We start from the raw sequence: 16,805 nt of genomic DNA, 5'->3' as shown, positions 1-16,805 counted from the left end.
GTTGGATCGGCTTGAAATTTAAACTGCATATTCCTATCATCTTGTTCTTCATTCTGATCGGTGGAGATGTTGATTGGAGGCTTGCAGTAGGAGAAATTGGTTTCGCAAGAGAGAAATTAGGTTTCCCGTTTTTACACAGAGCAGAAATTTTGGAACGGCAGTTTCTCATTCTTTCACCGTTGGATCGACGTGAAATTTGGACTGTAGATTCTTCACATCTTGTTCTTTATTCTGAACGGTGGAGATTTTAATTGGAGGTCTGCAGAGGGAGAAATTGGCTTCGACATCAGCTCTGTTTTTTTGGGTATATTTGATCTTCTTGCTTCTTATTTGTGAGCTTTGGTGCTTTGATGTTTTGGCTGGTTATATGCACATTTTTGTGCTTTGTTTGAGACTCTCTTGTACCTCATTTGATTATAGTGGAGCTATTTCATTGGTCTGGACGACCCGTGGTTTTTACCTCTCACGTTGAGGGGGTTTTCCACGTTAAAATCTCGGTGTGTTCTTGTTATTGCTTTACTTGCTATATTTGCTTGTTATAGTTGCTACCATATTGTGTTGTGAGTGCTTCCATATTGTTCTTGTGTTGGACATTGTTGTCGTTTCCGCTGCTAGGCTCTTTCATACTGGCATCAGAGCTTGTTGGTATTTTTCTGGGCTTGTGATTCTGTGAACAATGGAAGCTAATACTAATACTAGTAGGATGATCACTCTTAATGGTCCTAATTATGATTTGTGGAAGTCAAAGATGGAAGATTTGCTTTATGTCAAAAATTTTCATCAACCAGTTTTTGGTACAGAGAAGCCTAATGATAAGTCTGATGATGATTGGACTTTGTTGCATAGACAAGTCTGTGGATATATTAGGCAGTGGGTTGACGATAATGTGTTGAACCATATTATTGGAGAGACACATGCTCGAACCCTTTGGATTAAGCTTGAACAGTTGTATGCTCGGAAAACTGGGAATAACAAGATGTTTTTGATCAAGCAGTTGTTGGCTTTTAAGTATACAGATGGGACATCAATGACAGATCACTTGAATAATTTCCAAGGAATTATGAATCAGTTATCTTCCATGGGCATCAAGTTTGATGAAGAGGTTCAAGGATTGTTACTTCTTGGCTCCTTACCAGACTCGTGGGAAATTCTCAGAATGTCATTGTCCAATTCTGCTCCTGATGGTGTAATCTCTATGGATCTTGCCAAGAGTAGTGTTTTGAATGAAGAGATGAGAAGAAAGTCACAAGGTACATCGACTACACATTCAGATGTTCTTGTTTCTGAGTCTAGGGGGAGAAGCAAAAGTCGAGGTCCTAAAGGTAGAGATCAAAGCAGAAGCAAGTCTCGAGGAAAGTATAAGAATATTGAGTGTCATCATTGTGGTCAAAAGGGACATGTGAAGAGATTTTGTTGGCAGCTAAAGAAGGAGAAAGCCAAGGCAAGTAAAGACAAGAGCACAAATAAAGATGATGGTAACAAGGAAGACAAGGTTAATGTAACTCATGATGATTTTCTTGTTGTTGAGGAGTTTGAATCTGTTAACCTTGTTGATAGTAGCACTAGTTGGGTGATTGATAGCGGTGCTTCTATTCATGTTACATCTAGGAGGGATTTGTTTACGTCCTATACTCCTGGTGATTTTGGTGACGTGAAAATGGCTCATCAAGGTGTTGCAAAATGTGCTGGTGTTGGACAGGTTTGCTTAGAAACCTCCAACGGTACCAAGTTGACTTTGAAGCGTGTGAAGCATGTTCCGGATATTCGGTTGAACTTACTTTCTGTTGGTAAGTTGTGTGATGAATACTTGGATAGCTCATTTTCTCGTGATAGCTGGAAGCTCACCAAGGGTTCCATGGTTGTTGCTAGAGGTACAAGACATTCTACTCTTTATTTAACTCAAGCAAAGATTGTGAAAGATGTTGTTAATGCTGCTGAGTTTGTTGATGAAACTGATTTATGGCATAAGAGATTATGTCATATGAGTGAGAAGGGTATGAATATGTTATCCAAGAGGAATCTTTTACCTGGTTGTAAGGTTGCTTTGCAAAAGTGCAATCATTGTTTTGCTGGAAAACAAAACAGGGTCTCTTTTAAGAGCCATCCACCTTCAAGGAAGACGGAGATACTTGACTTGGTGCATTCTGATGTATGTGGGCCGATGAAGACAAGAACACTTGGAGGGTCTATCTATTTTGTAACCTTTATTGATGATCATTCTAGAAAATTATGGGTTTACACTTTGAAGACCAAAGATCAAGTTTTGAATGTGTTCAAGCAATTTCAAGCTTCTGTTGAAAGAGAAACTGGGAAGAAGTTGAAATGCATTCGTACTGACAATAGTGGTGAGTACTCAGGTCCATTTGATGCTTATTGTAAAGAGCATGGCATAAGACATCAGAAGACTCCTCCAAAGACTCCTCAGTTGAATGGCTTGGCTGAAAGGATGAACAGAACACTGGTTGAAAGAGTTAGGTGCTTGTTGTCACAATCTGGATTGGCAAAATCTTTTTGGGGTGAAGCTTTGAGCACTGTTGTTCATGTCTTGAACCGGACACCATGTGTTCCCTTGCAATTTGAAGTGCCAGAGAAGGTATGGTCAGGTAATGATGTTTCTTATGATCATTTAAGAGTCTTTGGATGTAAAGCTTTTGTTCATATTCCTAAAGATGAGAGATCTAAACTTGATGTAAAGACTAGGCAGTGTATTTTTATTGGCTATGGTATGGATGAGTTTGGTTACAGGTTTTATGATCCTGTTAACAAGAAGGTGATTCGGAGTAGAGATGTTGTCTTTGTTGAAGACCAAACATTGAAGGATGTTGATCATGCGGAGAAGCCAATGGTTCAGCCTAGTGATGATTTTTCTGACTTGGATATTACTCCCTCTATGCCTTTGGTAGAAGATGGTAGAGTTGAAGCTCAAAATAATGAGCATGATACAGGTGCAGGTGAAGATGGAACAGTTGATCCGATACTTGATGAAGTTGGTGATGATGATCAAGATGAAGAACCAACTTTGGAAATTCCTGCAAATGCTCTCAGAAGGTCTACAAGAGAGAGGAAGCCTTCATCAAGGTATTCTCCACATGAGTTTGTTTTGTTGACTGATGGGGGAGAACCTGAATGCTTTGGAGAGGCTGTTGAAGATGAAAGCAAAGCTCAATGGCTTGAAGCTATGCAAGAAGAAATGAAGTCCTTGCTTGAGAATGATACCTATGAGTTGGTGAAGCTACCGAAGGGTATGCGAGTTTTGAAGAACAAATGGGTATTCAGAATCAAGAATGAAGAACACAATTCTATGCCTCGGTATAAGGCTAGATTGGTTGTTAGAGGCTTTAGCCAGAGAAAAGGTGTTGATTATGAGGAGATCTTTTCTCCTGTTGTGAGGATGTCATCCATTCGTGCTGTGCTTGGATTAGCAGCGTCTCTTGATTTAGAGATTGAGCAAATGGATGTGAAGACAGCTTTTCTTCATGGTGATTTAGATAAGGAAATCTACATGGAGCAACCGGAGGGCTTTGTTGTTAAAGGAAAGGAAGATTTTGTGTGCAAGCTTAAGAAGAGTCTTTATGGGTTGAAGCAAGCTCCAAGACAGTGGTACAAGAAGTTTGAATCTGTTATGGGGAAGCATGGTTACCGTAAGACAACTTCAGATCATTGTGTATTTGTGCAAAAATTTTCTGATGATGATTTTATCATTCTTTTGCTTTATGTGGATGATATTTTGATTGTGGGCAAGAATGCTTTGAGGATTAATGAGTTGAAGAAACAGTTGAGCAGGTTCTTTGCTATGAAGGACTTGGGTCCTGCCAAACGGATTTTAGGCATGACTATTACTCGTTATAGAGATTCCAAGAAGCTTTATTTGTCACAGGAGAAGTACATAAAGAAGGTGCTTCAAAGGTTTGGCATGAATGATGCCAAATGTGTTGCTAGTTCTTTTGCTCCTCATTTTAAGTTGAGCACCAAGCAGTGTCCAACCACTGATGAGGAGAAACAAGAAATGGATGAAATTCCTTATGCCTCAGCTGTTGGAAGCTTGATGTATGCTATGGTGTGTACTAGACCAGACATTGCTCATGCGGTTGGTACTGTGAGTCGTTTTCTCTCTAATCCAGGTAAAGAACATTGGAATGCTGTTAAATGGATTATGAGATATCTCAAAGGTACAACTAACTTGAGTTTGAGTTTTGGTGGTGAGAAACCTTTGCTAGTTGGCTTTACTGATGCAGACATGGCAGGAGATATTGATTCTCGAAAGTCTACTTCAGGTTATTTGGTCAAGTTTACAGGGGGAGCTATTTCATGGCAGTCAAGGCTACAAAAGTGTGTTGCACTTTCTACCACAGAGGCAGAGTTTATTGCAGCAACTGAAGCATGTAAAGAGTTGTTGTGGATGAAGAAGTTTCTTGCAGCACTTGGTTTTAAGCAAGACCGTTATGTCTTGTTGTGTGATAGCCAAAGTGCTATTCATCTTGCCAAGAATTCTACTTTTCATCCAAGATCTAAACATATCGATGTTAGGTATCACTGGATACGGGATGTGTTAGATTCTAAGTTGTTGGAACTTGAGAAAGTTCACACTGATGACAATGGTGCTGATATGATGACAAAAGCATTGTCAAGAGAAAAGCTTGAAACATGTTGTTTGATCGCCGGAATGGCGAGGGCCTCCACCTAGTCGAGAAGGGGGAGATTTGTTGGGTTTTTCTCTCCTTTGTGAGGCCCAAGCCCAACATTTTGGGGGTGTATTCTTTCACCCTAGTGTCACAACCCTAATTTAGTTTTTTGAGGTTTTTTTAGAGAGAGAGAATAGCCACCAAGTGAGAGAGAAGAGGGAAAAAAAAACAGAATTCCCGTTTTTGCCCAAAGCAGTAAATTTCAAATGGCAGTTTCTCAGTTGTTCACCATTGGATCGGCTTGAAATTTAAACTGCATATTCCTATCATCTTGTTCTTCATTCTGATCGGTGGAGATGTTGATTGGAGGCTTGCAGTAGGAGAAATTGGTTTCGCAAGAGAGAAATTAGGTTTCCCGTTTTTACACAGAGCAGAAATTTTGGAACGGCAGTTTCTCATTCTTTCACCGTTGGATCGACGTGAAATTTGGACTGTAGATTCTTCACATCTTGTTCTTCATTCTGAACGGTGGAGTTTTAATTGGAGGTCTGCAGAGGGAGAAATTGGCTTCGACATCAGCTCTGTTTTTTTGGGTATATTTGATCTTCTTGCTTCTTATTTGTGAGCTTTGGTGCTTTGATGTTTTGGCTGGTTATATGCACATTTTTGTGCTTTGTTTGAGACTCTCTTGTACCTCATTTGATTATAGTGGAGCTATTTCATTGGTCTGGACGACCCGTGGTTTTTACCTCTCACGTTGAGGGGGTTTTCCACGTTAAAATCTCGGTGTGTTCTTGTTATTGCTTTACTTGCTATATTTGCTTGTTATAGTTGCTACCATATTGTGTTGTGAGTGCTTCCATATTGTTCTTGTGTTGGACATTGTTGTCGTTTCCGCTGCTAGGCTCTTTCACATATATGGTCCAGCTGGAAGCATCTCTTGCATTGATTGCCTCAAGTGGAAGCTTGATTATGTTCTTAATTCTTAACGTGGCGTTATTGCAATCAAGCGATGTTTTGATTGTGATTATTTTACTTTAAGAGTTTGTGCTTGTCATTTCTTTTTAAGTTTTAAGTAAAGCACCAAAGAACTATAGTTATTGTCTTGAACACACTAATTAGGGTACGAACCATATATTATTTATTCCTTAGTTTTTTTTTTGTTTTTTTTTTTTTTTGTTTTATCGTCTTGAACACACTAATTAGAGTACGAACCACATATTATTTATTCCTTAGTTTTTTTTATCGAAAATAGAGAATTTTAAATTTATAAATTTTTAAATAAATATAAAAAAATTATACGATTTAAATTATAATTCATTGACTTATTTATTCCTTAGCTTGTCCATAGAAAGAATATAAATTTTAATAACAGCAATCTTATATAATCAATAAAATTTATTATTATTTTAATATTTGATCAATATTTTATATACTAAATACTAAATATTAAAATATAAATACTAAGTAAATCTTAATTCCTAATAGTATATTATAAAAATAAGATATTAACAAAAAAAATATTAATAAAAGATACTAATTTTTTAATATTTGTTATTAAATTTTAATATATTGATATTATATATAAAAATTATATGATTATTCAATTATATTATGCATTTAGATATTTCTTTTAAGTATTGCATTAAAAGTTAGTTGTTTTTATTCATCTAAAAATATAGAGTAAGTGTTTGGTAAAAAAACACTTTTATACTAACGAAGAATAAATTCTTATCTATATTCATGAAGTTTTATATCTCTTTAGTTGCAGGAATAAATTTTCATAATGGCTTTGAGGTTTATAGAATTATTCAATCTGATTTTTGATATTCTAATTTTAAATATATAATAGCTAGTTTAGTTGGTCCAACTCTTGATGCCATTCAACATAAAAGATCGAAAAAGTAATATAGATTTTTTTAAAAAATTAGAAATAAGATTCGAATCTATAATTTTTAGGTGAGTATAAAAAGATTATATTATTTAAACTATAACTCATTTATAATTAGTAAATTGATTCGATTATATATAGTTTAATAATAATATTATTGTTCATAATCTATCCCAATATTAGGACCCAAATCCAAATAAACATAAAAAGCTCAATTTAAATATTGGCCTTTGCTATCAACCTACATCTACAGAAGAGGTCGGATTTAATACAGATTTAAAAAAGTCGGACTCGAAGGATAGCTGATAGATAACAATTATTCAAATAAGTAACTGACTCTAAAATCTCTCAACTCACTCTCAGAAGCCATATCTCAACTTCCCTAAGATAAATGGACAATTATCCCCCTTAAAAGGTGGAACTACTCCAACAGTGGTTATTGGTTCATCACTATAAATACACTGATACCCCTCAAGTATCTCTAAGTTTCAGTACTCTCTAAACCTGTTAAATCCTTTAATGACTTAAGCATCGGAGTGTCTTTGCAAGTACCACCTCCCATTCATTTATACACACAAATTGGACGGTGACTTCTAGATACAAACTTAGTCGGAGACCACTACCATTTAATGTTTGGGCCTATTTTCTAAGCTTAATCTAACAAACTCAAATTACCCACGTAACAATTATATTAATATATATTTTATATTTAATATACATATATTCTTATATATAATTATAATAGATGACATAAATTATAATTAATAGAAATATAAATTTTTGTTTATATAAAATTATAATTATATTTATATTATTTAAGTCAATTCTTGAATTTAAACTGGTTCGTAAATTTTAGGTGAACTAAATTTAAATTTTACAAATAAACTCAATTATTAATAAAACGAATTTAATTTGTATGAATCGAATTTAAGCTCAACTCAACTCAGACTCACATCTAGCCATATTAGTAGTAACACACCATCTTTACCCATTTCTAAAAAGTTAGCCGAATGAAGGCGCGTTCAGTTTAATAATTTTGCAAATATATAAGTCAATTGTCACCATAGATAGTACATAGTAGGGGATACTATTTTACTTGGTCCACATTCAAAAGAGAAATTAATATCTTTTTTTTTTCCAAATGCGAAAGTGATAATATGACAAGGAAACCAAAAACGCTTTACTAACACCAAAGATCTGTTATTAAATATTAAATACTTGTAGAATAATTGATTTTTTTGCAATATATAATATAAAATGAAAGCAAATATGAGAAAGACGACGAAGTCCAGTGTGAATGGGGGAAAGAACCGGAAGGAAAGTCGTCCCTTTGGATCCAACGGCTGTGGTTCAAAGAAAAGGAATTAATGGTGGAATAGATGCCACGCCAAAGAAAAGGACACGTGGCGGCAGATTAGTTGGCCTGTCACGTCGGTGAAATAGAATATATAGTAGCGAAGATAAGCTTCCGTTATCAAAAAGTCAATAAAATCAGCACAAAAAAGCAAACCCTAGTTTTCTCTCTCTACGACTCATTAGAGAGAAGATAGAGAGAGAAAGAGAAAGAAAGAGAGACTCAGATTCCTTTTTTCCTCTTTCTCAGCTCTTTCGTTTGTTCCCACTTTCGTTTCTAGGAAGTTGCAGAGCGAACTTGACCGAAACCAAATTCCCCAAAACCCACTCCTCCTTTTCTCATTTACCATTTCACAAAACAACCTTGTTTTTCTTTCTTATCAGGTATTTCCCCCTCTTTTTCTTGTTTTTCGTCTTCGTCTTCTTCGTCTTCGGATTTTTCATCGCGCTCTATTGAAATTCTGGGTCAAGATCTGTTTTTTCTCCTCTAATTGGTTTGGTTTCTCCGTAGCCTGCGGTTGTGGGTATCTAATTTCACGAGCCTCACACTACTCTTTGCTTTTGGCGTTTATTGTGTTTTGCCCCTATTTGATTATTGGATTAGATCTGATCATCCCTTATATGCTTAGGGTGATTTATGTTCTTGGAATACGACACCGATTGTGAAATCAGTTTTTCGGACTTTGTTTTGTTCCTTATTGTTTGATGATGTTTTGGGAGTTTTCTGGTTGATTTGGTGAGCACTATTGATGCCGCGGGATAGATCGTTTACCAACCCTATTGTTGACTTTATTTGGTGAATTTTGGTCTTGTTGACCACTCTGTGCCGGGTTTGGTGGTGGTTATTAGGTTAATATTTTACTCATTTTGGTGTTCTGCTTACTCTTATTGCGTGTGGAATATTCTTGAAGTGATAATAGGGACTGATCTGGAAGCTTTTTCTGATTATGTGACGAATTAGGTTTGGATCTGATAGAATTAAATTCCAGGGAGTTATGGTGTTAAATTTATGTGTTTTTGGCTTTGATAATTAGTTTCTGACACGGGAGACTTATGTTGTGTGTTTCAGGTTCCCACATCTTGTGTGATGTTGAAGTGAGGCTAAGGATAGAACTAAGTTTACTTGGATATTTGCGAACAAGCTTTATGGAAGATAGAGATGTGCCTACGAATGCTTAATTCAGTGCAGGATATTTTTTAGCCAACTTCAATAATATCATTGAGGATTTTCTGTTGAATATTAATAACTGAAGTGAAAGAAGGGTTTTTGACTTGTGAGATTTTTAAGCAAACTTTGGAATCATGCCTGTTTCAGGACATGAAGAGGTGTTTATTTCCTTTCTGATTTAACAGCTAACTACGATTAGAGAACCATTGCCAATTTGTACTATTTTGGATATTGATTACTTGATCTTCTATTGACAGACTGGGGTAAAATCCATTGCTGGGCAATTTAGTGGTTTAACTGCAGGTGTACCGATCAAGAAAAGGAGGTGGTTCCCTTTGAATCGGCCTTCATCGCCACTGACTGAAGAACCATGTTCTCTTACTGAAGAAACTGATTTGCAACGAAAAGAAAACTCGAGCAATTCCCAAGGATCTACTCTATCGAACGCAACCGCTGCAGGGGCACCAATCAAGAAAAGGAGGTTTCCTTCTGTTCAAGCTTCGTCAGCTCCTCTGGAAGAGGGTTCGTTTCCAGAAGAAAGTGATATCTTGCGAAAGGAACATTCAAGCACATCACAGGGTTCAACTCTTTCTACCAGTACATCTGGATTATCTGATATTAATGGAATTGTCTTTGAAGACAAGAAAGCAAGTACTGATCTCACTCATGCTAAGAAGGTGCAAACCGATTCTGGCCTCCTTAGGCCCAAACTTGAGGAACCGATTATTGCAACTGAATCAAGTACTTTGGATGTCATGGATAGCCTAGAGAAGGTGAAACTTAATGAAGGTTCTGATAAGAAATTGGGATCCCAGATGATTAAGGGAAATCCTGAACTCCTGTTGGCTGCAAAGCAAAGTCTAGCACTTAACATTGGAGCAGATATGAGCAAACAGAGTGTCCAAGACATATGTAAACAAGAGTATGCTATAGTTCCGGATAGTACTCATTTATCTTTAAGGTTAAAGGATCATGAGTTTCCAGCCGTTGGAAGTTCTGAAATTCACAACAGCAGTAAAATTGAGAAAGTGGAACCCGTCTCATTGGAGTTGTCTCTAAGCAAGGAAGAACACACTACTCAAAATTCAAGTAGTGATGCTAAAATTAACAGTGACACACCTCGTGTTCATTCCAACAGGGCAAACTGGGATCTGAATACTACAATGGATGCATGGGAAGAATCTGGGACTGATGCAAGTTCAGTTAAACCTTCTGTTGATGGGATGAAAGCTTCTGGTGGTGCCCTTGATGAAAAACAATACATGTGCTCAACTGGAATGGTGCTACCAACAGGTGTTGAGTCTGTAAAGCAAACACTTGAAGAGAGTCAAAGGAAGTCTTTCATTATTTCTTCTGGTCCGTATGGACAGCATAAATTGGTCCTCCCACGGGATCTCTGTCTTACAACTTATCCTTCGAAATTTGCTGAGCTCTCTAGAGTATCTGTTACATTAAATCCAAGCAATGCTACTCCAACTGTGAGCTCGTCAAGTTTGATAGCTTCTGGTGATGTGAATGCTTCTAGTTTTAGGTCGGTAAAATCAGAACCATTTGATGAGAACTTGAAAAGGAATTTAAAGGAAGCTAATGCCAGTTCATTAGATAGTGTTTCCGTTAAACAAGAAATTGTTCAGCATTCCATTGTTGAGTCTTCTAAGTCTGTGCCTGTTGGCAATACAATGTTAGTTGATCCGAAGCTTGTTAAACCTGAACCCAGTCATGATGGTAATGATGAAAGACCAAAGGCATCAGAGGGTAAAACAGATCGATTGGATAATGAGTTGTCACAAGGGTCAGATATTTGTTCTTCAGCTCTGGCAGTGCCAGTGCCAGTCACTTCCGAGGCAGCAAAAGTTCCTGCAGAGACAGTTTGTCCCCCAATGAAACCTGTCTGCTCAGCAGACTTGAAATCTTGTTCAGCGCAGTTGACTACCCCCGAAAATGTAGTTAGCCACCAAGAAAATTGTACTTCTACCACTGAAGTTAATGTTCAGGAAGTATCTCCTGGTGCTTTTGCCGTGCAGGTTCCTTCAGAAACAGATATGAAACCTATAGTTGATAATGGTACAGAACTCTCTGATGCTAGCACGAAGGATTCATTAATAACCAAAGAAGAAAATGCTGATAATCGTGATGGTTGCAGAGTGAAACTCATGAATGAGCCTACACCCCATCCACGAGACAGGGGTGATAGTTGTGTAAGTGATGAAGAAAAGATAACCTTATCAACCGATATGATGGAGGATGATCCTTACGGTTCTGATTATGATTCTGATGACAATCGTGCTGTGAATGTTCCTGTTGATACTGAACAGTACGCTGAAGATGATGATTATGAAGATGGTGAGGTCCGAGAACTTCTGCAGCAATCCACCGCCCAAGACACCGTATGCGAGGTAAGAGAAGTAGAACATCCTGACTCTAATAATTTTGGAAATAGACAGATGGAGGAAGGGGGTGTGATTGGTGATTGTCCTACCTTATCTCATGCTGTGGAGGATGACAAGACAGCTGTAACCCATGGTGAGGTAAAGGTTGGTGAAGATGGAGTGGACATTGAAATGCTTGAGAGGTCAGCTAAGGTCGTTGATAAAATTGTGTGCATGCAAGAGTCGGTGGATAATGAAAAGCCAAATATTGCCTCTGATGGGAAGCAACTGGTTAACCTTTTGCAAACGAAACCGCTAGATCTTTCAGATAGGCAAAATGCATCTAAAACCGTGGAGATGGAATTATGCTCCTTCCAAGGTACTGCAAACAATGGGGAAGAAGCTGTTCAGTGTGCCAATGAGGTTGTAAAGACAGCTGACACTGTTAGACAAATTGACTTAGATTTGCCAAAGATGGAAGTGTTTGCAAATGCTGATGATGCAAGCAAAGATGTTAATAATGGTGGTAACCAAGGAAGAATCATTGATCTCTCCCGAGCTGCTAGCTCTTCATCCCCTAGTAAAACTAGGTCTATATCAGGAAGGTCATTGCCATCACGGGGAGGTAGAGATGTATTATCCGACACCCTGGATGGTGACAAGCTACCACGAGTAAGGTATGCATTTTATTCTCATCTGTATGTCTTTTATTGGTCGAGTTTGTTCTTTTCCTTTAAAGTCTTATTTTTCCCTCCTTTATTCCTGTTTTGATATTTCAGAGATGATGTTTATATTGATGCACCTCGCAAATTCTCTAGAGAAAGACACCAAGATATATCCCCTAGAAATTCTAGAATGAATTTTGTGCGTGGTAGAGGAAGGGTTAATAATCGAATGGACACACTCCGTGGGGATTGGGAATCTGACCGGGAATTTTCTGGTGAGTTCTACAATGGTCCAGGTCAGTTCCGTGGCCCCAGAAAATATGCATCTGCTATTGCCGATAGTGATATGGAGTTCAATAATGTTGCTCCTGATGGCTCTTATGTTGGTCATGGTCGGATGGGAAGAAAACCATTGAATGATGGTTCATATATTCCGCCAAGGAGGCGCTCTCCAGGAGGAAGAGATGGCATCCAAATGGGTCATAGAATACCAAGAAACGTTAGTCCAAGTAGGTGCATTGGAGGTGATGGTTCAGAGATGGTTGGCATGAGGCACAGTGAGAAATTTATGAGAAATTTCCCTGATGACACTATAGATTCTATGTTCACACGTCCCCAACCGTTTGATGGACTGGATGGTCGGTTTACTAGAGGGAATAGGAACTTCTCTTCAATGCAGAGAAGGGGTCTTCCACGGATGCGTTCCAAGTCTCCCATCAGATCAAGGAGTCGCTCACCTGGTCCATGGTCTTCTCCAAGGAGGAGGTCTCCTAGAAGAAGATCCCCAGATGGGTTTGGTGGGCATCCAGAATTAGGCCACAGAAGATCTCCATTATACAGGGTTGACAGGATGAGGTCCCCTGAGCGCCCTGTTTTTGGTGAGAGAGTGGTGCGTAGGCATGGTTCCCCATCCTACATGTCGAGACCTTCTAATGACATTAGGGACATTGATTCTGCAAGAGATCATGGTCATCCGAGGTCTGTCATGTCCAACAGGAGTCCGTCTGGCCGGATTTTAGTTAGGAACAGGAGATTTGATGTTGTGGATCCCCGCGATCGTGCAGACAATGATGACGACTTCTTTGGGGGTCCTATGCATTCTGGTAGGATACTTGAGCTTAACAATGAAGGAAATGGTGAGGAGAGGAGGAGGTTTGGTGAGAGACGAGGACCTGTTCGTTCTTTCAGGCCACCTTACAATGGTAATGTTAATGAGAACTTTCACCTTAATGCTGAGGAGGGGCCTAGACATTATAGATTCTGTTCTGAAGACTCGGACTTTCATGAAAGAGGCAACGCGATGAGGGAAAGAGACTTCGACAGAAGAATTAAGGGGCGGCCAGGAAATGTGCCGCCACCTAGAAGAACAAGAAACATGGATGAGCAGGAAGATAACTTCAGGCATGGTGGTGGACAGGTTTGGAGTGATGATAGTTTTGACGACATATCACGAGTAAAGAGGAAAAGATTTTGATTCTCCCTCCTCTCCCTCGTAATTTATTTTATGGTTAGACGAGTCACCTGCTGAATGCATGAATGCTTTGCTGGGTGTTAAATATTGGAATTTGTATTGCAGGTTTTTCCACCTACAGAATTAGATTTAGATTTTGTGATAATAAATAGTATCCTTTTAGTTTTTCCCCCTTACTGCTGCTGCCTCAAGCTCTGGTTTAGAGAGCAGAGATGAAAGTAATGGTTGGTTGTAAAAGCTGTGTGAAGTGACCAGATTTTAGTGCAAGGAATTGTGAAATGAATGAAGGTTGCTTCTCAAAAATAAATTCTCGGTTGTGTGCGCGGCAAAAGTCCCCACAGGCTTATAAGGGAATGGATCAAATCAAATCAATAATCGCCAAAAACAGTAATAAAAGGAATGGAAAGTACAACACACTTATGCTCTTTTAATAATACACTATAACACTATGACGCCCTGCCTTGGTTGCTCACTGCCGACTAATGGGTCTAGTTAGGACAACTAAACAGGTCATAGTCACCAATCAGCATAATGGTGGTTCGTAACAACTAAGGTGTTATTGATGCCGTCCAAGACATTCTGTCTTGTGCTACATGATTTCACAATTCTTTTTCTTTCGTGTGCTTACTTGGACGGTGGCCTGTGTTACCAAACTAGTAAAAGGAAAAAAAAAACAGCTGCAGCTTTTAGAGCAGTACACATTTCCCTTTCAATGGATGAGTACGTGATAAACTTATACTTTGCTAATCAGACTGGCCTCGGAATCTTATATCATTCTAAAAATATATGCAATCACTTTTAGACATTGGTCAAAGTGTTGAAATTTGAAAAACTAACATAAATCTTGATATTTAAAGGATTTAGTTAAGGCATATTATTAGGAATTTTTTATTTTAATAAATACATAATAAATCTCTTACTTTAATAAATATATTGAGATTTTAAGTTGTATTTTAGTTAGTATCTTAACATGTGTCTCATTGTCTGAAGACACAAACGCATATTTTAAAATAATAAGATGCTGTAAATTACTAAATAAAAGTTGACACATTGATTTCTAGTGGTTAATCTTTATTTCATTTAGCTCATTTAACGTGTTCAATATATATTTTAGGATTTAGCTAATATGTGTTTTAAAGATAAATGATAAATTTATTATTATTAAATAATTTTAAATATTTTATTTAATAAATATACAATAAATATATTAAAATTTTAAATTTTTAATAAAAAAAATTTTATTTTATAATTTTAATATGTATTTTTAGTATCCATGATAGATCAATCTTATATTTTATTGAAGTTTGAGATTATAAGATTTGTTGAATGATGAGATTAACTTAGCCAGAGACATTGATTAATGCATGGATTTAATTTAACATTAATTGAAATACACCAGCACACATCCCCACACACAGAGAAAAGGTTCGTTTATAAATTATAACACATGCTTTCTAATTTGAGTTTTGAAAAAACTCTACATCCATGTATTTTTTATATGGTTATTAATCAAGTAATTTTCTTCACACAGGCCTTTTCCATTCTTCACTTGTTTGTTATACACGCGCTACCTATAACGTGCTATAACTTAAAACTTTGCTTAATGTATATCTTCTGCTGCAACGTAAATTTCTTCCTTCTTCTCTGTTTGCATTTTTCCTTATTGATCTGCATTGTCTTCGTCGTTTTCCTTTGGTTGCATTTATCTTCTCGTTTTCTTATTTCGATTTGGTTATGTTGCATTTATCTTTTTTCTATTCTTCTTCGTTTTTTCTTCTTTGATTTGCACTTCTGAATCGAAACAATAAATAACTTAACTTCAAATCAGGAGAGCGATTTGGATTATTCTTCTGAAACGAATCAAACTGACAAAGGTTGGATTATTCAATTTTGAATCGAATTGAATGGAATGCAAATGCTAATTTGAATTAATTTAAATGGACGGAAGTGTACTTAATTGAATTGAATTGAATTGATAATATGTAAATTGTAGGCAGAGTTATTTGAATTTGATTTTATATAATGGATCATGTTTCGTTCACTCAATATTATACAATTGTTTCACCATGAGTACTGTGTCGGTTCACCATGAGTACTGTGTTTGGTTCATTCTGCAGGAAACCTGTTTGAATTTGATTTTATATAATGGATTATGTTTCGTTCACTCAGTATTATACAATTGTATTATGTTCGGTTCACCATGAGTACTGGGTTCGGTTTATTCTGCATTATTCAAAACTCTTCTTTCTCACCTTCTACTGCTTCTTCACTAGAGAAAAGGAGGAAAAGACCAAAAAATACAGCAGCAACAACAACAAAAGAATGACGATAAGGAGAAAACACGTGAAGAAAAAGGAACGCGAAAGCTGCTTGAATTTGATTTTATATAATGGATTATGTTTCATTCACTCAGTACTATACAATTGTATTGTATTCGGTTCACCATGAGTACTGTGTTCGGTTCATTCTGCACTATTTAAAACTCTTCTTCTTCACCTTCTACTGCTTCTTCACCAGAGAGAGAAGGAGGAAAAGACAAAAAATACAGTAGCAACAACAACAAAAGAATGACGACAAGGAGAAAACACGTGAAGAAGAAGGAACACAAAAAAGGAGGAGAAGGAGGAGAAGGAGGAACGCAAAAAAGAAGGCAAAGAAGAAGAATACGCTCCGTGCGTAAACAAGCGTGAGAAGAAGCGCGGGAGGAGAAGAAGAAGCGTAGGGGAGAAGAAGCGCTGGGCAAGAGCGATTTTGTGTGTGTTAAACACATATATTTCACGTTTTATTTAATGGTATTAGATTTTTTTTTGTGTTGGACCAATTTAATTACATAGTTATATGGATGTGTAGCATCTCCATCTTAATTTTAACCATATGTATATTAAAAATTATTTATTTTATATATACTTATGCTTACACTTTATAGTTTTTATCTCTTTTGAAGTATGTTTTTTACTTTTTTATATATGATTGGTGAATATCATTTTTTTATATTGTTCAAATGTGGCCCATTTATTTATTACTTTACACATCAATCAAGTTCTTTCGTTGAAAAAAAAAACTGATATAATAATTGATTTTTTATATGTATAATTGTTTTAAACCAAATTGTAAGAATTATATTTTTTCCTTTTTCAATTAGGGTTGGCAATAAATGGGATAGAATCTGAATTCTATCTTAATTTTATTCGCGGATTAATTTTTTTTTTAAAACTTAACTTTATCCTATCAGTAGGTTCCTATCAGTAGGTTGAGAATTTTTAATT

The 16,805-nt window shown here is 36.8% G+C and overlaps 1 protein-coding gene across 2 annotated transcripts; it reads left to right on the top strand.

Moving 5' to 3' along the window:
- Window positions 1-7,986: 7,986 nt before the first annotated feature.
- Window positions 7,987-13,846, top strand: LOC112712338 (uncharacterized). 2 transcript variants are annotated; one of them, XM_025765197.2, is made up of 4 exons: window positions 7,987-8,250; window positions 8,936-9,192; window positions 9,292-12,080; window positions 12,183-13,846. In XM_025765197.2, exons 2-4 carry the CDS (start codon window positions 9,169-9,171, stop codon window positions 13,540-13,542), a joined length of 4,173 nt encoding a protein of 1,390 aa, XP_025620982.1. In that variant the 5' UTR covers window positions 7,987-8,250; window positions 8,936-9,168; the 3' UTR covers window positions 13,543-13,846. The 2 variants fall into 2 exon arrangements, with proteins under 2 accessions (XP_025620982.1, XP_025620983.1); XM_025765198.3 differs by having other exon boundaries at window positions 7,987-8,390.
- The last annotated feature ends 2,959 nt before the right edge of the window (window positions 13,847-16,805 follow it).

The sequence above is a fragment of the Arachis hypogaea genome, chromosome 9 (genome assembly GCF_003086295.3).
Source record: "Arachis hypogaea cultivar Tifrunner chromosome 9, arahy.Tifrunner.gnm2.J5K5, whole genome shotgun sequence".
NCBI lineage: Eukaryota > Viridiplantae > Streptophyta > Magnoliopsida > Fabales > Fabaceae > Arachis > Arachis hypogaea.
This window is presented reverse-complemented; position numbering and strand designations above follow the sequence as displayed.

Coding starts and splice junctions, on each gene's coding strand:
- LOC112712338 (XM_025765197.2), top strand. CDS start 9,169: ATGCCTGTTTCAGGACATGAAGAG. Junction 9,193..9,291: donor CTGTTTCAGGACATGAAGAG/GTGTTTATTTCC, acceptor TTCTATTGACAG/ACTGGGGTAAAATCCATTGC. Junction 12,081..12,182: donor GACAAGCTACCACGAGTAAG/GTATGCATTTTA, acceptor TTGATATTTCAG/AGATGATGTTTATATTGATG.